Source organism: Podarcis liolepis (assembly GCF_965112155.1).
Source record: "Podarcis liolepis genome assembly, chromosome: 3".
Taxonomy (NCBI): domain Eukaryota; kingdom Metazoa; phylum Chordata; class Lepidosauria; order Squamata; family Lacertidae; genus Podarcis; species Podarcis liolepis.
The window spans coordinates 1,886,425-1,907,108 of NC_139557.1; the positions used below are offsets into that span (position 1 = coordinate 1,886,425).

General features: G+C 42.5%; 2 protein-coding genes across 15 annotated transcripts in view; one reads left to right on the forward strand and one right to left on the reverse strand.

The window, feature by feature from the left end:
* Window positions 1-20,684, reverse strand: part of RUNX2 (RUNX family transcription factor 2) — a gene marked incomplete at its 5' end in the record, with an annotated part of 229,073 nt that overhangs the window by 177,425 nt on the left and 30,964 nt on the right. The window lies entirely within an intron of this gene.
* The window catches only part of SUPT3H (SPT3 homolog, SAGA and STAGA complex component), a 301,316-nt gene that overhangs the window by 6,888 nt on the left and 273,744 nt on the right, over window positions 1-20,684 (forward strand). For 5 of the 6 annotated variants that reach the window (XM_083495288.1, XM_083495289.1, XM_083495286.1 and 2 more), the window contains exon 2: window positions 16,257-16,360. In XM_083495288.1, the coding sequence (XP_083351414.1) occupies window positions 16,257-16,360 (104 nt within the window). Of the gene's footprint in view, window positions 1-16,254; window positions 16,361-20,684 lie in introns of all 6 variants that reach the window. The other variant, XM_083495287.1, reaches the window with a different exon arrangement.

The following is a 20,684-nucleotide window of genomic DNA, read 5'->3' on the forward strand; positions in this document are numbered from 1 at the left end:
TATATTCTTAGAGAGAGCTTCACCATGAGACTCCAGATTAGCTGTGCTGATACAATTCAGTATGTTCACAAATGTGTCAACATGATTTCAGAAGTTCAAGTAGATGTTGATGTGATTTTGATTGCTTCTGCAGTCAAATTATGCTGATTCTGCTGTTTTAGTGAAGTATCCAATAAAGTTTAAAAAGCCCATAAGATTCTTGGGCAAGCATAAGAAATGACATAATTTGACATAGTGCCATTTTTCACTGCTAGGCTTTCACTACTTATCCGTACCCCAGCCAGCCACAAATATTCTTCTCCTGCTGCTCCTTTTTAAGTTATTTGTGTCATAATGAGCTGCCTCAGAATTTCTACATACAAAGCATAATTCACCCTAAATCAGAATGTCCTTATTTACCTCTATTTTTTCTGTAAAGTTATTACAATATTACATCTCTACCCCCAGTACAGCTTTCCTAATGTCGGCTGCAACATCAGGGCAGCAGCTTGCAATCTGTGGAACCACGATGTCATGCGCAGTGCCAGAAATGATACTGCAGAAGCCTATGTATATGTTTTATTTACACACACATGCACCTATATTCTATTTATAAAATTATTTCTATACTCCCATAACATAAAATATAAGGGTGGCATACAACAATAAAACACTATTAAAACAATGCAGATAATCATTAAAGTGACCGGCTAATCGGTTTCAACAACTGCAAAGGCCTGCTGGCATTTAAAAAACCCCACTCTTCCAGAGATGCCGCTGAAAATAAGAAAGCAAGAATGCCTTGCCCAGTCTCTCCCTGACACTAAATGCCCAGCTTCCAATGGAGGTCAGTTGAACTTCTGTAGCGCAGGGGACAGCTAACAGCAGCGCACCTCTACTACCTGCTCTGAGGGCTCCGGGGGTCTTTAAAGTAACCAAGTTGTGTCAGCGCAGGAGCCACACGCCTTGGCTTCTTGGAAGACATGGGAGCTGTGGAAGAGCCTGACGCTTTGCTAAGTTCGCATTCATTTCCGTGAGACCTTTGCAAGAAAATGGCTCAGAGCTGGGCTGTCTGTCCCTGATGGCATACCCAGTCTGCAAATTGAGCTGGTCACCTCACATGAGTTCTTACACTTTAAGCGCTGGCCATGCTGTTCCTGCCAAAATAACAATATCAAATATAATGGCTTGGATCCAGACCTGTTCTTGTACACGTGGAATAACTTTTCTAAGTTTTGCCTCTTTCCCCTCCCTCCGTAGCCCAACCTGTATCACATCTCATACTATTCTGGAGGGGCTACATTTGGGAGGAGACCTCATGTGTAAACTTCCTGCCATAGACAGGCATTCTATAGTGGACATCTGGGAAAATGACTTGCTTTGCAATGTTTTCTTAATGGAGAAAACTATTTGCATTAGCAAATAGTAAAAATCCTGCTTCTTCCTTATAATGAGTGAGTGACAATAGGTTGTAAAGAAGGATGAGCATCAAAATTTATGAACTTAAAGGCTCTGCAATGTATCCAGGGTCATGAATTCCTTATGGCACTTCTTAAATAGGAAAGCAAGCAAGATTTGTTGCTTTTGCTTATATAATAGTAGAGTATTAATCACCCTCCCTTGCACGTCTTGAAGAATAGAAACACAAGTAGCAGCAAAATAGGAATCTCTACAACATTCTGTTTTATTGTAATAAGAAAATAACAGTATTTCCTGTGGTTCCTGTACACATTACCTGTTGTGATGGTTTGTAAGGGAACTTGAATTGATTCACACATACATCTATGTCACATATTGATTTAATTCAGATATGGCATCAAGCCATGTTTTGATGCTCTTAACTATCATAACATCCATATTGACAAAGCATGACTTCTGACCGTCTAGCTAACGAAAATAAGAGAATGTGGGTTGAAGCATATTTTTGAAACTATGGTTTACACAAGCTAGTTTGATGAGCTATGGTGATAGTCTCTGCTCCATCTTCATAAGCTGCTATGTCCTAGAGAGCAGTGATGAGGAGATGGAAGCCTAAAGCAGTTCTCTCCCTGGTAGTTCCCTAAGCACCCCTTCCTCACCACTGGTCTTGCTCTGGCTGGTGGTTCCCTGTAATCAAAGACCCACAATGCACCCGGGTTAAAAAGCATATATTAGTATACAGAGGTTACAACGGCAGTAATTAAAAAACCTGATCTCTATCTGAAAACTGTTATCTATTTCATTGAGCCCGTAGCCTTGTTTTCTCAGTCTCCAAATGCATCTCAGTCCTCTAGCTACTCTTTCACCATCAAACGTGAAGCAGGTACAGAGCAGATTACTTCTGCTTTTGAATTTGTTGTTGTTTTCATGTCCCAGGTCTCTTCATGGGTTATGAAACTCCAAGGCACGTTGGTCAAGATCATGTCTGTGAAGCACTGGCCAGGAGTGCAACCTTTGGTTGCAGCTCATGTCTGCCTATAGGTTTTTTGCACCTCTGTGGAAAACAGCTTCAGCTGCTGTTTTCATGGTTCCAGAATGCCCGTGAAGAGCTTTTGGGCAGCTGAAGGCAAAACGTGCTCATTTCATTCTGGGAAATGGCATTGCGAAAACCTGCCTATGCCAGACACACAAGGGGTTTCTATCCCGTGAAGTCATCTGATTAGAACAAGGACTTGCTCCACTTGTGCATCAGGACTCCCTCTCTTCTCAGGCACCCCTTGCCCACACCCCCAAAATCTGTTATGGGGTTTCCCCCACCTATCTGGAGAAGATTGGGGTTGCGGGAAGAAAGATCTGCTGGAGAGGCAAAAGTCCTTGTGCTAACAGAACAGCTTGGTTGGATACAACTCAAGAAGTGTGTTGCTGAGGAATCAGCAGGGTCAAACCTTTACCCAAATTATTCTGGCAAAAAGAGGGAGGAAGGCGGGTTATAGCCAGTGCTTTTTTTCTGGGGGTACTCAATGGTATGCAACACCGGCACCTTCCCCCCCAAATGTCAAAGTGTGGCACTTGCTGTAACAATTTTATGGTGAGTATCAGTGCCTTTTTTCTTTTTAAAAAAGCACTGGTTATAGCTGTATAAGAAACTATCATTGCTATGGATTTTCTCACCTACCCATCACCTTGAATAGTAGACTTCCTTGCCATACCACAAATAGTAGTGTACTAATCTGTGCAGTTTGAAAGCAGGTCAAAGTGCAAGTATATAAATACCCTATTTTTCGCTGTATAGGACACACTTTTTCCCCTTCAAAAATGAAGGGGAAATGTGTGTGTGTCCTATGGAGCAAAGACACCATAGCCCCGCGACCCTCTCCTGGCTGGGAGAGGCAGGAGCCTCTCCGCTGCGCCTTTCCGCTGCTCCCTGACCTGCTCTTTGGGGCTGGTGGTGGGCTTCCCCCCGCCAGCCCCAAAGAGCAGGTCGAAAGGAACCTGAAGCCTGGAGAGCGAGAGGGGTCAGTGCACACCGACCCCTCTCGCTCTCCAGGCTTCCAAGGTAGCCGCCTGAACGCACCTTAAACGGCACCTTGTTTTAGAGCGGGAAAACAAGAGGGGGAAAGTTCTCCCCCTCTCTGTGCAGCGCCTCCTGCCGCTTCGCTGAAGGGGCGCTGGGCAGAGGGGGAGAATTATTTTTTCTTGTTCTCCCCCCTCTAAAACAAAGTGTGTCCTATTGTCCGGTGCGTCCTATGGTGCGAAAACTATGGTAGGTTCCGCTCCAGCGGGAAGGTAAACGGCATTTCCATGCGCTGCTCTGGTTCGCCAGAAGCAGCTTAGTCATGCTGGCCACATGACCCGGAAGCTGTACACCGGCTCCCTCGGCCAGTAAAGCGAGATAAGTGCCGCAACCCCAGAGTCGGTCATGACTGGACTTAACGGTCAGGGGTCCTTTACCATTTTTAAAATTATTATTAAACTGAAGTTTCTGAGTAGATTTGAGGTTGAGTGCAAAAGGTATATAGCTGAGTTATTCAGAGAAGCTATGAACTATGCCGAGCACGGCTGCTTCTAACAGAATATTAAAAACACGATAAAACATCAAACATTACAAAATGTAAGACATAGCTATTGTGGCAAGTGTTAATGGTAAGGATCAATGGGGCAATGGCATTTTATTGCCCCATAATAAAGTGCCTGGCATGCTCTGGTCCATGGGGTCACGAAGAGTCGGACACGACTAAATGACTAAACAACAACAACAGGAGCAGCCCAGGAGTACTACTACTATTACTACTATCACCACTACAGTCATACCTTGGGTTGAAGTAGCTTTGGGTTGAGCTTTTTCAGGATGTGCTCTGCGGCGACCTGGAAGTAATGGAACGCGTTACTTCCGGGTTTCACCGCTCAGAATGACGTCACGTGCGTGCACGGAAGCGGCAAATCGTGACCCGCGCACGTGAAGACGTGCAGATGTGGGTTGCATTCACTTCAGGATGCGAATGGGGCTCCAGAATGGATCCTGTTCGCATCCAGAGGTACCACTGTACTACTATTTGTATTTTGGAAAAGGTGGAATACGCCACTTGGTATAATGAGTGTAAGTGCTGAACGTCAAGGAATTTAGTAAGGAATCCTTTCCTAGGATGCGCTTTATTACTATCCTATGTTTTGCTTCACATTACTTCCCGATTAATTGGAGAGAGCTCATATAAGTTGAAGATATCCTCTGCTTTGAACAGCAGCATTATTGCCTGCTTACAAGCGGGTAAATAACCCAGAGGGTCTCTGCCAAGGTTTCTTCCATCTTAAACACTGATCCTTTCACATTTCTTTACTATAAATAACATCTTTGAAAATGGTTGGCATTGGTGATACTTACGTCTCCTAATGTATATGCATTCACATGATCTCTCAAGGAGATTATTTTCCATCTGTAATGCCACCATGAATGCAGATAGAATGTGGAAGTGGTTAACCACTAGAATGGGCCCACTGCCTTCGCTGTGTGGTGCTAAGGAACCTCACTTTCTTAAGTAACGCTAAATAAGATTCAGTACCACTCACCCCGATATATGCTGACCTGGGCTGGAGTGGAAACTGCTCAGCATTCAGTGTGCAAAATAATAGATTACAGAGAAAGTATGATAGCTTTCATACAGATGACTATAAATGAAAGCTTTTTTAAATTAAATGTTATGTTTTTCATTTCATTTTAAATTATTTTTATGCATACCAGACTTTCCTTTAGAAGAAAGGAATTTGGCAAATATTACGTAGATTTAGCTAGAACCTCATAATTACTAGTTTTAAATAGTGTTAATCAAATATTATCATCTTCTTATGGGGGTTCATGTATAAACTACAGCATGTTGAAATAATCTGCATCTCCATCTGAACATCTGAATTCATTTTGTAGAATATGGCATGCAGCTGCATTTAAATTCAAAGCAAAAACAACTGCAGTACATTGACCTACTGAATATTACAGTAGGTTTTGAATTTCATGTTAGTTGGATTTATTGGAGAAAATTGATTTGAGTGCTTCTGCTTTTGGCTGAGATTTTTTTAATGTCCGGAAGAAAGGAAATGGGACATGCATATGATCAGACTTTGATGTGTAAAGAAGTTAATTATCTAAGCCATCTAACAGATCTTAGCTGGGGAAGTAATTATTTTAAACGGTACAGGGTGGTCTAATGAGGTGCAGGGTTCATCTAAATAAAATGTTCTACACCTACTTAGCTTATAAGCGTAATAACGTGGCCATAGAAAAAACGTTGCTAGCTGGTTGGAACGTTCAGCATTCTTTTTCTTTTTGTTCATCATCATTATGTGCACATGTATAGAGAGGGACTCGCTGGGTTTCACGCGCCTGCTTAAAAGTATTTACATGACCCGAAGTTAAGAGGCCAGAGGGAGTGGGCACCAAAAGGTTGCCCACTCAGGCCAAGGCAGCTTGCCAGCTTGGGGCAGAGGGAGACGTGGGGAGAATGGGTCAGTTGCCTTTGCCTTGAGCTTGTGACTGAGGGAAGTCTCTGCCGTAGAGAAATTCCTTCTCCTCCATAGTTCTTTCCAGTCTATTGGAACTCGCAGTTTCTTTCCCTCTTAGCTTTTGAGGATTTCTGTAAAAGGGGCAGAAAGGAGGGCAGGCAGCTGCCAAAGCAAATAGGGTTTTGATCGCTCAGGTTTTAGACTGAAAGCAGTGTCGTTTCTGCAGTCGGCCTGAGGCTGTGGAAGGATCTGCCCCTCCCCCACTGTTTTGCTGATTTTTGGAGAGGATGCAAAACCTCCCTCTTCCGAGAAGCCTCTTTCTGTTGACATGCCCCGTGTCCCTGGGTTGCTGCTGCCATCGATTTTTAAAATTGCTTTTAATTTATTTGGTTTCTTCTTCAAAGTTTATTTGAGTCACAGGGTACATTTGTTTTCACCATCTTCTATGAATAATTTTGCCCTCCCAGAATTAAATGAGGGCACTGTGGGTAAAGAGATTCAGACACTGGCCCAATGGCCATGTTCACAAGTGGGGTGCAGGCGGGGCGGGGGGGGGAGTACTGTTGTGCCCAGGTTCTATCTCTGGTTTCCCACAGTCATCTGGTTGGCCATTGTGGGACCAGGATGCTTCCCATTCCCTTTGTTGTTTGAAAAGTATTCCAAATACACCGATAATAACAGCACAGGGCCTAAAGCTCAATCTCATCTATGAATTGTGTAGCTCAGTCCTATGCATGTGTACTCAGAAATAAGTTTTAGTGGGTTCAGCATAGCGCAGCAGCCAAACTTTCCCATGAGCAGGAAACCTGTGATTCCCCACCGGCCACGTCTGCTCTTATGGCTGTTTAGACTTCTGAAGTTCAGCACAAAGAATTGATTTATGAGAGATGTGGGTGTAGGGATGGGAATCAAGAGGATGAGAGTCAATAAAAGACCATTAAAATTATCTGGAGGAAGAGACAAGTATTACACCACACCATGAACAAATTGCTGTCACTCAAATTCTGGTTATTCTTTTAATAATTGCTTTTGCTAGTTACCTAGTCTGAAAATTAATTGCATTTTGGTTCCCCTTCCTTTGTGTTGTCATCTTTAAATTGTATTCTCCTTATAAATGAAATATTAATAAGCCAGTTTGGATTAGCATACAAATACTGTAACCCCTGCCTTTTAGCCTCATCTGCCATAGCTTAAAAAACAACACCACATACTAAAATGTCATGCTATCTCTAATACACTGTTGACAGAAATACGGGACAGCGTCTAAGAACACGGCAATCCATCTATACTCTCCAGTTTCTGGGAACTCAAAACTACAGAATTAGTATTCGAAATTACAGAAAATGACTTTATTCAAACCCAAACTGCCTTCAGCATATTGAAAAATCACAGATCGGGAATCCCTTGTTCTGTACTGCCGGGCAATGGCAGAAGAGTAGGATCGTGTGATGAAGGAATTCCCTTCTGTGGGCAAAAGGACACTAGAATATTGCCCAGAAATCCCCGTGACCACACATGTGCACACCACTGCATATGAATAATTGTACCTACGTACAGATTAGCAACCAGTGTACACTGTAGGTAGACCGTACACATGTTGAAAGCTACATGTGATGCACACCTATGCAAGCCCGTGCAGAGCTTGTCCAATGCCCATGGCGAGAGTCTTGTTAGAATAACATAATAACTCTAACCCCAAAGCAGCCGGTCCCTGGCAGGCCCCCCAGCAGGGCTTCGCCCTCCGAGGCCTGGGGCGAGTGTACCCAGCTGCCGTCCACCGCATGGGCCTGCATACCAGTGGCAGAGCGTGTGCTACTGCCACGCAGGATGGACATGGGGTGCCGAGGGAGCCTGCTGTGGCCGTACTGGCCCAGCCCTTGCTGCTGCTTTAAGTCAGTCCAAGTTTCCTAGAAGGCCTTTAGAGGAAAGATGGGGCCTAGTGGATGAAGACTCAGCTTGCTTGCTTGCTTGCTTGCGGTGCTTGCATGTGCCTTAGAGTTTGGAACTTTGCTAGAAACTGGACTTACATGAAAAACTGAAATGTCATTTCAAAAGGTCAGCTGAGAAATGACAATATTTTATATCACGTTTCCCACCAATACCTTGTGGAATATAGTTTAACTTCAAGACCTGGTCTATCACTTCCTGTTCATCTTTGCTTTTGGGCAAAAGAAATCTATATTACCATATTTTTCGGCCCATAGGACGCACCGTCCCATAGGACGCACCTTAGGGTTTTTTGGGGGGGGGAATAAAGGAAAAAAATGTTTCCTTTATTCCCCCCCCCCCAAACCAGGTCGGGGAATCCAAACCAGGTCGAGGAACAGCGGGATGGCGGCGCTGCGCCTCCCTGCTGTCCCCCGAGCTTGTGGGGCTGCCCGATGTCTGCCCGAAGCGCGGGGTGCTCTGCTTCAGTGCGCCCGGCGCTCTGGGAAGCAGGCTGCTATCCGCAGCCTAGGGAGCCCTGCAGGAACTCCCACGGGCTCCCCAGGCTTGCTGATAGCTTCCTGAAGCCTGGAGAGCGAGAGGGGTCGGTGCGCACCGACCCCTCTCGCTCTCCAAGCTTCGGCGAAAGCCTGTATTTGCCCCATAGGACGCACACAGATTTCCCCTTCATTTTTGGAGGGGGAAAAGTGTGTCCTATAGGGCGAAAAATACGGTAATATAAAATCTCCTGTGTGATCAAGGAGAAAAATTGACTCGTCCAGTATTCAGAGCAATCCATTTAAAATAAGACTTGTGGATAATTATGGCGTGAAATACAGCACTAGTTAACCATAGTAACAAAAAACTTGTATAAATTTTGTGCTTTAGGAAATGTGTATAGGTGAAAGGTAAAACTATAATAGGCAAATGTAAGAGTGCTGACTGAGGGCAAATGATGCTAACATCTGCTTTTCATTCTTTAAAGCCACTGTTGCTAATAATAATGTAAGAAATGAGTAGATCATGGATAAATGAAGGCTTACCAGATTTTTGCAAGTCAGAAAGATTAGTGGAGGGGAACCAGCAACAATTCTGTGGGTACTATCATTTTAAAATGTTATCTGATGACAGGAATCAAAGACCAAAGCATTTGTATGAGTTGGTAGTACATTAGCTGAAAATTCTCCTGATTCCCGTTAGAAGATGTTATATAAAAATAATTTGGGTTTTAAGTCTAATAATTAGTTTTGTTCAGAATATGGTGTGTTGCTCATAATGCTTATAGTGTTTGTTGGCAGCATATGAATATTACTTGTGTAATATCTGTGGTTCTGTGTGACAGCAAGAGCCGTTCCACCGTGGAACAGGCTCCCTCTCCTTCCCACTGGCGGAGGAAGAGACGTGCGGGGGGAGCGCACCGCCCTGGCAGCGTGATCCTGGCGGGCTGCCATCGTGGCTGTCCCCCCTGCCTCCACTGGGTGCCACGCCCCTACAGGCGGCACACCATGCCCCTACGGGTGGCCTGCTATGCCCCAGGGATGCGCGCCAGCCCCGCCCCCTCCTGCTCTCCGCCCCCCGGTGCCGGAGCATGAAGCTCCGCCACTGCTCCTTCCTTGGAGGTTTCTGAGCAGATGTTAGATGACCATCTGTCATGGATGATTTAGTTGAGATTCCTGCACCTAGGTGAGACTAGATGACTCTCAGGGTCACTTCCGACTCTACAGTTCTAGGATTCCATGATAGTATTTATAATTGTGGCCTTCCCTGCCACCTGTAAAGCTTAGAGCACATTACCCAAATATGTTACGAAAAGTAAGACTTATATGACAGGAGCCATGATAATCTAGTAGAAATGTTAAAAGACTAGCTTTGACCTTTCCTTTTAGATTGCGCCAGTTGATGCCAAGAACCGCTTCATGTTGGCTCATTTTTTCTAGGCTTTTGTTTTATTAAGGATCTTTGTAGATGACTGTGTTTTTCCTTTGTTGACAAAGCATAACAATGAGTATGTGATGTCAGTAGCATGTTTTCTTATTAATATATTCTTACTAACCCCATAGCTCAGTTGGATAGAGTGTGGTGCTGATAACGCCAAGGTCGCAGGTTCGATCCCCATACGGGACAGTTGCATATTCCTGCATGGCAGGGGTTGAACTAGATCAGGCACCCCCAAACTTGGCCCTCCAGCTGTTTTGGGACTACAGCTCCCACCATCCCTAGCTAACAGGACCAGTGGTCAGGGGTGATGGGAGTTGTAGTCCCCAAAACACTTGGAGGGCTGAGTTTGGGGATGCCTGGACTAGATGATCCTCAGGGTCCTTTCCAACTCTGTCATTCTGTGATCTGGGAGAAAGCCCCAACCTGTAGTTCTTAATTCTGAGCAGATGTGGTTGGGATTGCAGTATTAGGATGCAGATACATTAGTCACTTATATGCCTTATTCATTATTTTTAATGTATATAAGCAGTTTTAGTGAGAGAAGGGGTGAGTGAAAGTTAGTTCTGTATGATAGGTAAGGTCATTTAAAGTAGCTGTAAAGGTGAAAAGCCTGATTATGTACAGGAACTGCATTCATGTAACTGGAAAGAATGGGAGTTTGCACTTGAGTAATCCAAGTCCTTCAGTCGGTCAGCGAAATAACATTCACGGGTATTTTCCCCAGGTTGTGGTGTCTACTTGATACTGTCTTGCTGAAAGTTCTTAAGGGTTACAGTTTAGGAAGTGAAAACTGGTTGTATACTTCTTAATAAGTGACTGGGAGTAGCTTATGGGACCATATAACACCAGCCCTAAAGGATCTTCACTGGCTCCCAGTATGTTTCTGAGCACAATTCATAGTGTTGGTGTGGACCTTTAAAGCCCTAAACGGCCTCATTTCAGTATACCTAAAGGAGCGTCTCCACCCCCATCGTTCTACCCGGACACTGAGGTCCAGCTCCCAGGGTCTTCTGGTGGTTCCCTCACTGTGAGAAGAGCAGTTACAGAGAACCAGGCAGAGGGCCTTCTCGGTAGTGGCACCCGCCCTGTGGAACACCCTCCCATCAGATGTCAAGGAAATAAACAACTATCTGACTTTTAGAAGACATCTGAAAGCAGCCCTCTTTAGAGAAGTTTTTAATGTTTGATGTTTTGGTGTGTTCTTTTATACTTTGTACAAGAAATAAATTGTTGTTGTTGTTGTTGTTGTTGTCATTATCATTATTATAGCAAATACAGTCATACCTCGGGCTAAATGTAGGATTGGAAGAGACCTCAAGGGACATCTAGTCCAACCCCCTGCAATGCAGGAATCTCAGCTAAAGCATCCATGACAGATGGCCATCCGACCTCTTCCCACCTCCTCCCAAGGGAGTCCACTCCACTGTCTAACAGCTCTTACTGTCAGAAAGTTCTTCCTGATGTTTAGACAGAATCTCCTTTCTTGAATCCATTGGTTTGAATCCTACCCTGCAGAGCAGGAGAAAACAAGTGTCCTCCACCTTCCATGGGACAGCCCTTTGAAGATGGCTCTCAGACCTCCTCTCAGTCTCCTTTTTTCCAAGCTAAACATGCCCAGCTCCCTCCACCGTTCCTCATAAGGCTTGGTTTCCAGATCCTTGACCATCCTAGTTTCCTTCTGCTGCACATGTTGCAGCTTGTCAACATCCTTCCTAAATTGTGGTGCCCAGAACTGAACACAGTATTCCAGGTGTGGTCTCACCAAGGCAGAATAGAGTGGACTATTATTTCCCTTGATTGGGACACTATACATCCGTTGATACAGCCTAGAATAGTGTTAGCTTTTTTTGCTGTTGACTTAACTCATGTTAAGCTTGTGGTCTACTAAGACCCCTAGATGCTTTTCACATGTCCCCCATCCCATATTTGTGCAGGGAGCATTCGCGCAGCACACCTACACACTGCAGCCAACACACTAATGTGTCGTGACACAGTTTGGAAAGCTCTGGTCTTTGGCTTCCCTGAGTACAAGACTTCGTTAGGACATGCGCACTGCTGTTTGTAACGTAGAAAATTGTTGGCCTACAAAACCATGGCCATGCACTGCATTGTGTGGCAGACCACAAAACTTCACAATGATACTTTGTGACTTCTTTCGCCCCACACCTCAGACACTATTGTTGACATACACACAAAAGTGTGTTTTGTTCTGTTGATGACTGTGGAGCTGAACATTTCAAAAATAAACTAGGGCACTCTGCCAAGGGTTAACACAACATAAAAATAGGCATTTTTAGATGTTTGAGAATGCTCAGGATAAGAAGAAGTATATTGGATACACTTTACTTTTGTCAGAGGAACATTTTAAATCAGTGTGTAAGACTGAAGAGGTAGATAAAATGAAGGAATTTATTACATATGAACTGAGCTTAAAGCTAAACTTAAGCCACAGGTTGTGAGGAAGAGTGAGGTGGCAGCAAGTTCTATTGTCACTCAGTTTGAAGACAAGATCCCAAATTTGGAAGGTAAGAAAAACAGCGTTAGATTTGAGAGAGTCTGCATAAACTGCAATAAAGTCATTTATCGCCCCCTCCCCCATCAGAAACGTTAACATAAAGGACATGGAAGAGAAAAACAGTTTGTGACAGAAAGGGGAAGGTTGCATTCGTCTAAAAAATAGTTTCAGCATTAAATGGTGATGCATTGTATGGATGCAGATACTATGCAGAAAACTTGAAAAATGTTTTACTAGGTGGGTATATTTTTGAGTGGGATGAATTTCGAAGAAGTTCCAAGCAATTAAGCAGTCTGAACTTGTTTGATTTTTTAAAAAATAGAGCTTATCAAACCATTTCAGACTGTTACTTGCCTAAACACTAAAATTAGGAAACTGCTTTCTATTAGGGAGAGGCGTACAAGGGAAACAATCTTTCTATAACTTTCCAAAATAATTTAGACAGCCTAAGAGCCATATTTGAGTGAGAATGTGTTCATCTTGGTCACCGGTGGCTATAAAGTAAAAAGTAATTTGGCAGCAGCTTGGTGAACATGCAGAAGGTTTGCTCTGCTTTGCCTTATATTAAGAATAATTCGCTATATGCAGAGTTAAGTTTTCACAGTGATCTAGTGTTAGATTTTAAACAGGTTAGTGAATGTAATAATCTTAAAAATAATTGACCTTTCTGAACAGGATATGTATCTACACACAAAAGATCCTGCAGGTGATAATATCAAATTGTATCAGATGTCAACTACTGATGATTCTCTACTCAGTTTCGGGGGGGGGGGGACTTTAGAAGCAAAGTGCTTTCAGGACTTATTTCCCTTTGGTTCAAGAGGTATGCATGACATCAGGTCTGAGGAAATAGGAGGGAAAAACTTCAGTGTCAGGATTCTGCAGAAACCACAAAACCTTTTCCATATCTTTTGAGAGAATGAGCTCAGTGCTTGGTCCTCCTGCATCACTATGTGTGTAAATCTTGTAGGCAGGTTTTGAGGAATTGCTGCAGAAAAAAATCTAATCTAATCCAGACCCTGTGATTGAGGCAGATTTGGAAAGTATGGGACAGTTCTTTCTAGGCACGACCCACTTTTAAAGGTCCTTGTCCAAGCGCCCTTGCTTTTTTCTGCTCCAGAGCTTTCCCCGCAAAAACCTGCTCTTTAAAGCTCAGTCAGAGCAAATGGCAATCCATGGAAAACCTGAATTGATGTTTGTTCTGATTGAGCACAAAAGAGCCGGTTTTTGTGGGGAAAGCTCTGGGCAAAAAGCCCACAAATTCTCAGAAACAAAGCTTTTAAACACAGATCTGTGCCTGGGGCAAAAGTGAAGCACTGAGGGGGAATTTGAACCCTGGTCTCCCAGGTCCTAGTCCAGTGCTCTAATCACTGCACCACACTGGATTGAAAACGAACACATAGAATTGAATAGAAAATCTGAGGGAATTCAATACTTCTCTCTGTCTTTCAGGCAAAATAGGGAAACAGTTTTGAAGTTCAAGAAAGAATGAAAAAAGCTAGCTCAAATGGATCAGATACTATTGACATTATCCAATGAAACATGAGTGACATATATTATCCCTCAAGTTCTCCTGTTTTGGAGAATTGGTGCTTAATTGCTCTGTGGTATGACTACCACTCAGGTTTCAGGATGAAAAAGGCTCGCTTCTATGCAAACCAAGCCTTTATTGCTAATAATCATAAATGAGATTTGCATGGTTTACAGTAGCATGCATATGATTGCAATAAATTGTAAATAAAGTTTATGGCGCTCTATTGGAGCAGAAAGAAGTTGCTGGGTTTGGCGAGAAAATAAAAGATAAAATAAACTTTGAGCAGAGATTGAAGTGAAGTGTGAGGAGAGCAAGATACTTTTTTCTCAATAAAGAAAGTTTATTTTGCTGTGTGCTTATGGCAGAAATGTAGTCAACTCCGTCAAGTGAGGTTAAGTAAAGGAGGGCATAAATGAAAAAGAGGTAATAGATGCTATAGATAGTCCTAATGTCACACAATGCAGATGCAGTATACCGTATTTTTCGTCCTATAGGGCGCACCGGCCCATAGGACGCACCTCGTTTTTTTGGGGGGGGGAATGAATAAAAAAAAATATTTCCCCCCCCAGCCGCGGCTGCAGCCCCAAGCCTTGCGGACACCCGCCCGAAGCACGCGGCGCTCCCTGGCGGGCTCCCCGTGCTTCGGGCTTGGAAGGCTTGTGGATAGCTTCCTGAAGCCTGGAGAGCTAGAGGCATCGGTGCGTACCGACCCCTCTCACTCTCCAGGCTTCAGCGAAAGCCTGCATTCGCCTCATAGGACGCACACACATCTCCCCTTCATTTTTGGAGGGGAAAAAGTGTGTCCTATGGGGCGAAAAATACGGTATGTATGAAAAGCGTAATAAGAAAATATGTAAACTGAAACATGATGTTTCAGTTAACTGCAGATTTAGAGGCTGTTCTGAAAGTGAGCATAAATGCTCATGTTATGCTCAGGAGAAATCTACATATGAAAGAGGATTAGTTTATGGTCCTATGGGATATATTGTGGGTTTGAAATATGGCATATTCTAAAAGCAGGTGAAACAGATAATAGTCAAATTTGATAGGGCTGCTGAACTAGAAGGTTGCTCCATAACTGAGGTTGAGTTTCCATTAATAAGGGACACACATGTTGTGAGGAAGCTGTTTCCTCCCGTAACATTATATGGTTTACCATTCATAAGTCTCAGGGACTTTCTTTTAACCGAGAAGCGCTTTTCAAGGCAAGCGTGAGTTGTGTAGCTTTATCTAGGCTATGGAAGTTAACTGGTCTACATCTACTGGCATGTGATCCTTTAAAAATACCCTGTGGCACAACGTGCATGAATACAGATGATGAATGCAGATGATGAATACAGTAGACCAGCACAGTTGATTCCTACCTCATCTGCTTCTTCTAGAAAGGCCACCAAACAAGGGACAGACTGTTTCGCCATCTGTACGTCAAATAGGAAACTGGGCCCAAACCATAAAATGTGATGTTTAAACCATAGAATGTGGGGGGGCACTTCCATGGGATTTCTGTAATGACCCTGGAAATTCAGAATTATTTGGGCCAAAGATACCTTAAGGACTACTTAATCCATGGGTGAGCAAACTAAGGCCCGGGGACTGGATCCGGCCCAATTGCCTTCTAAATCAGGCCCGCAAATCGTCCAGGAATCAGCGTGTTTTTACATGAGTAGAATGTGTCCTTTTATTTAAAATGCATCTCTGGGTTATTTGTGGGGCATAGGAATTCGTTCATTTTTTTTTTGTTTTCAAAATATAGTTTGACCCCCCACAAGATCTAAGGAACAGTGGACCGGCCTCCTGCTGAAATAGTTTGCTGACCCCTGACTTAATCCTTTCTATCCCTGCCCAATCAGCAGGGCCGGGGGGGGGGAGTCACAGTTAGTGGTCCCCCGTAGCTTGTATCCCCCAGGAACTTTATGGAACTTTCTAGTTTTATGGAACTTCCTTCCAGTTGAGGGCCGGCTGGTCCCCTCTCTATTGAACTTCAGCTGCCCACAGAAGGCTTTTTTTATACTAGCAGGCATTTCAAGTGAAGTTTGCTTTTATAGTTTTAACTGATTTTTATTTTTTTGTATTGTATCTTTGTAAACAGCTTAGAGACTATTACAGCTAGGTGGTGTTTAAATAAACAAATTAGCAGTAATTTCAAAATAAGCAACATTTAAGCAAATAACATTTAACATTTTAGTTGAATTCTGTCATTCATCTTAATTGCTACTATTACTAACGGTGCTTGCGTACTTTAGTCAGCTATGTTGCTTCAGTTGCCTGGGGAAGGGAAAAATAGTAATTTTTAATTATGCTGAATAAGGCATTGTGAATGTCTGAATGGAACAGCACTAACTTGATATTTTAAAGCACGCAGACATTGTTCATGGGTTTTGATTTGCTATTTTTCATTATGTGGTGTTTGCTCTTGTATACCTGCAAACATTGTGGTTTTCTTTGTTTACTCAGATGAGTGGTACTGGATCTAGTCCAATGTCGACTATTGCTCCATCAGGCAGCGGAAGAGGGACTGGGAAATCAACAAACTTTACTCCTGAACTGCAAAGTATGATGTAAGTATCCCTTTTGTTTCCATATCTTACTACATTCACAATTCCACATAACTAGGAAGCAGAATTAATAGAGGGCAGGGCAGATTTGTCCCATATATGCTCATTAATTAATTTTGCTCATTAATTAATTAAGTTTGGAAATGGTTTTTAAGATTTATTAAGCAACTTAGCCGGCACTCTTGTTGTTGGATTTGAAATCACGTGTAGCTAAAATAAACTTACATATAGGAAATATAGGGTATGCTATATATTTTTCACTGTATATCATAGGGTGCTTGATCCTAGGATTGGAAGGAATATTTTCTGTTCGTTAAATTACTTTTCTTTCTTTTTAAAAATGTATTATATTTTAGAGTTGCTTTTTCATGATGCACAGTGGTATGTTGTGATACAATAATGCTGTTTGTGACAGAATTAACATGTGGACCATTTGGAACTGATTAGTCTTTGCTCTTGACAAGAAGAATAATTTCTTACAAAGAACAGAAATTTACTGTAAAATGACATAGTGATGCAGTTCTAATTTGTGACAAGACTGGAACACTGTTGTTGTTTTATCTCAGAATACCTAGATTTTCATAAAGTCGTTGGCTTCATATTTTTAAAGTTCCATAATTGGGAGGATTCCATACTTAAAGCTTGATTAGTTGCCTTCTACAATGGGCCAGGCCACAAATCTTGATTTGGTGGAAGGCAACCTATTAATCAGGGAGGCTGACCTGCCAGCACATGCCATGTTTTCTTTTATATAAATCCAAGATGTATTGGTCTGCAGAAAGTGGAGAGAACTCAAGCTAATGAGTTCTTTCTCTATGGATCATTATTTCTGATTTATCAAGGAGTTAAAAGAGAATGTTGAGCATAAGACTTAGGATTTTACTCTTCTCTCAGAACTGCAGATGGAGAGCAGGGCAGGTCCATTTTTGTATTGCATTTGTTTAGTTTTATTATGAATGCACCCCCCCCCCAAACTCTTTAGTGATAGTAATTGGCCATACACCTACATAATTTGCTGCTCTTGGGAGTGCTGTACAGCAGTTATGGTGCTTGATTTTGTATAGCAATGAGGTAATATGCTTAAAGAATTTTTACACCCATCTGCTGGAAAAGAATTGTATACACTTTAAAGAACAGCATCTGTCTTCAAAGAAGCAGACAATAATTATAACCATTCAAAGCTTATTCTTTTTCAGTAAAAAGTTCAGTTATGTCAGAATTACTCATGTAAACACAGTTTGGACCACTTGGACTGCTAATGTTTGCTAGCCTCAGAACTAAATTAAGTTTGAAAGTGGTGTCGTTATAAATAGATATAATGCCAACTGACACATTGTCATATTTAGGGGCTGAGAACAGGCACCTGGAGATATTGCCCAAATGTGTCTGGGCGTGACTGAGTCTGTAGTTATTCAAAACATCTTTTTCGGTATAGATAGCCATTTTGGATTTACTTTTGGAAGGAAGAGCAGGGTCCTCTATGTGACATCCTTTTATATATTTGAACATGGCTATCATATCACCCCTTAACCTCCTCTTCTCCAGGCTAAACAAGCCCAGCTCCCTTAGCCGTTCCTCATAAGGCATCGTTTCCAGGCCTTTGACCATTTTGGTTGCCCTCCTCTGGACACGTTCCAGTTTGTCAGTGTCCTTGAACTGTGGTGCCCAGAACTGGACACAGTACTCCAGGTGAGGTCTGACCAGAGCAGAATACAGTGGCACTATTACTTCCCTTGATCTAGATGCTATACCCCTATTGATGCAGCCCAGAATTGCATTGGCTTTTTTAGCTGCCGCGTCACACTGTTGGCTCATGTCAAGTTTGTGGTCAACCAAGACTCCTAGATCCTTTTCACATGTACTGCTCTCAAGCCAGGTGTCCCCCATCTTGTATTTGTGCCTCTCGGTTTTTTTTTGCCCAAGTGCAATACTTTACATTTCTCCCTGTTAAAGTTCATCTTGTTTGTTTTGGCCCAGTTCTCTAATCTGTCAAGGTCGTTTTGAAGTGTGATCCTGTCCTCTGGGGTGTTAGCCACCCCTCCCAGTTTGGTGTCATCTGCAAATTTGATCAGGATGCCCTTGAGTCCATCATCCAAGTCGTTGATAAAGATGTTGAATAAGACCGGGCCCTTAGAATACTTGCACACTGGCTTATTCTTGGCTGTTTGGTATAGGGCGTCTCTGCATGACAGTTTCTAAAATACTAAAGCAGAGGGTTTCAAAGTGCATCAAAAGCACGTCATGTATAGTAGTGGCACAGAGAAAAGCTCATAATGGGGTTCCATAATTTAGAAGTTCCAATTAAAAAAAAAAAAAACTTTGCGTGACTGGCCTGTATATTAAGGACTGTGATCCAAACACCCATTGCCCCAGGTATTCAGTAGCCTGCACATAAATATCCAATTATATGGGAAACCCAAACACTATTGGCATAGTAGCACTTAATCAGTGCCATGCTGGAAAAAATATGCCACAGCAAAATATGTCAATAGGAAACTCTAGGATTCACTCATAAAGTTTCTATGACTTAAGTGAGGCTCTGACGCCTTGCTAGGAAATGATACAATTATGTTTCATTTCAAATACATTTGTTATCTTAGGTTTCCTTTCCCTTGGCAATTCTTGGACTTTTTAAAGTTAGTTTCCCTAAAAGCGTTTATCTAAATTGAATAATTCATATTTTGATATTCAGACTGGGAGGAAATATAACAGAACATTACTTGGGCTTGGAAATCAAAGCAAGGACATGAGTCTAGTGAGCTGTTGTAGGCCAAACTGATTCTTTGGGCAAGTAGCAGAGAAGCTTTTATTTTTATATAATTGCTGACTTCCTGATTAAGCACTTTCTTAACTCCCCTCCCCGCCAGTATACACACAATTCCTGTCAGTGCAGAAGTTATTATTGGCTATAGTAGTAGATAGGTAGCCGTGTTGGTCTGCCATAGTCAAAATAAAAAATTCCTTCCAGTAGCACCTTAAAGACCAACTAAGTTAGTTCTTGGTATGAGCTTTCGTGTGCATGCACACTTCTTCAGATACACTGAAATAGATCCAGCCAGGCACTTCTTCAGATACACTGAAATATCTGAAGAAGTGTGCATGCACACGAAAGCTCATACCAAGAACTAACTTAGTTGGTCTTTAAGGTGCTACTGGAAGGAATTTTTTATTTTGATTATTGGCTATGTAAGTGAAGAGCTAGACATCTTCATACTGTTTTGAACCTAGTGCTGTTTCTCCTTTTAAAAGCAATCCAAACAAGTAGACTTTCATTCTGAGATACATTTCACCAACTCTTCTGTTGACTTCACTGGAGCTGGTGGAATTCTTCCAGTAGGTTTATTTGTGTGCATTTTTCTTGAAAAAAAATATACTATTAGCAAATAATAATTACATGTCAGGAATAGACTGTGGACATAAATATTAAAATTGTTTCCTTTGGCTTCCGCTCTATAATAGGTTGCCACAAGAACTTATCTAGAATCCTTCAGGAACTTAAAAAAAACTGCACCACGTAATTTACAGGCTACTTCAAAAATGCATTTATTTGAGGTATATTGATTTCACTGAAACCTTCCTCTATCTTTGCATCATTTGGAAGCAATATTGTTCTGTATAGAACTAATTTTGATCTTGTTCACATACGATTGACCATTAGTTTATTTTAGGCCTGTTGCTTGCCAGACCTGCTAGCCACCCCATTACTTAATTACTTACAAGCCAGGTTTGGCCATAAAAGTAGGGTTTGATTAACCATATTGTGCACAAGCTTCAAGCCGGTGAATGCAGGTCAAATGCTGCTACTTCCATTCTCTCTCAGTTGAAGAGGGACCAAACCACAGAGCGGCTGGCTTAGCTAGCGTCATGTCTGAACCAGCACTCAGGGCTTGTTTCTCCAAACAGATCACAGCTGGGAAGCCAAGGTTTGTTCTTGGCTTCTTGCTATGAAGGACACCTGGCTTGCCAGTAATGCACGTCAAATGTTTCAAGAAAGGAGATTGCAGCTGAACATCAGGAAGACCTTTCTGACAGCAGGAGCTGTTTGACAGTGGAACAGACTCCCTCAGGAGGTGGTGGACCTTAAAAACTTTCACTGGAGGTTTTTGAGCAGAGGTTGTATGTCATGGATTCTTTAGCTGAGAGTCCTGCCTTGCAGGGGGTATACAGTTCTATGATTCTGTGAGCTAAATATTTGGCTCCATGGCTGCAGTAACCAATCAAGGACACAAGGCATAGCAGCAAAATATCTGTGACTGGATTTCATGCTGTTTTAAAAATAAGTTTAATAGCAACTGGGGGTGCTCCATTTGGGACTGCAGCAGTTTGG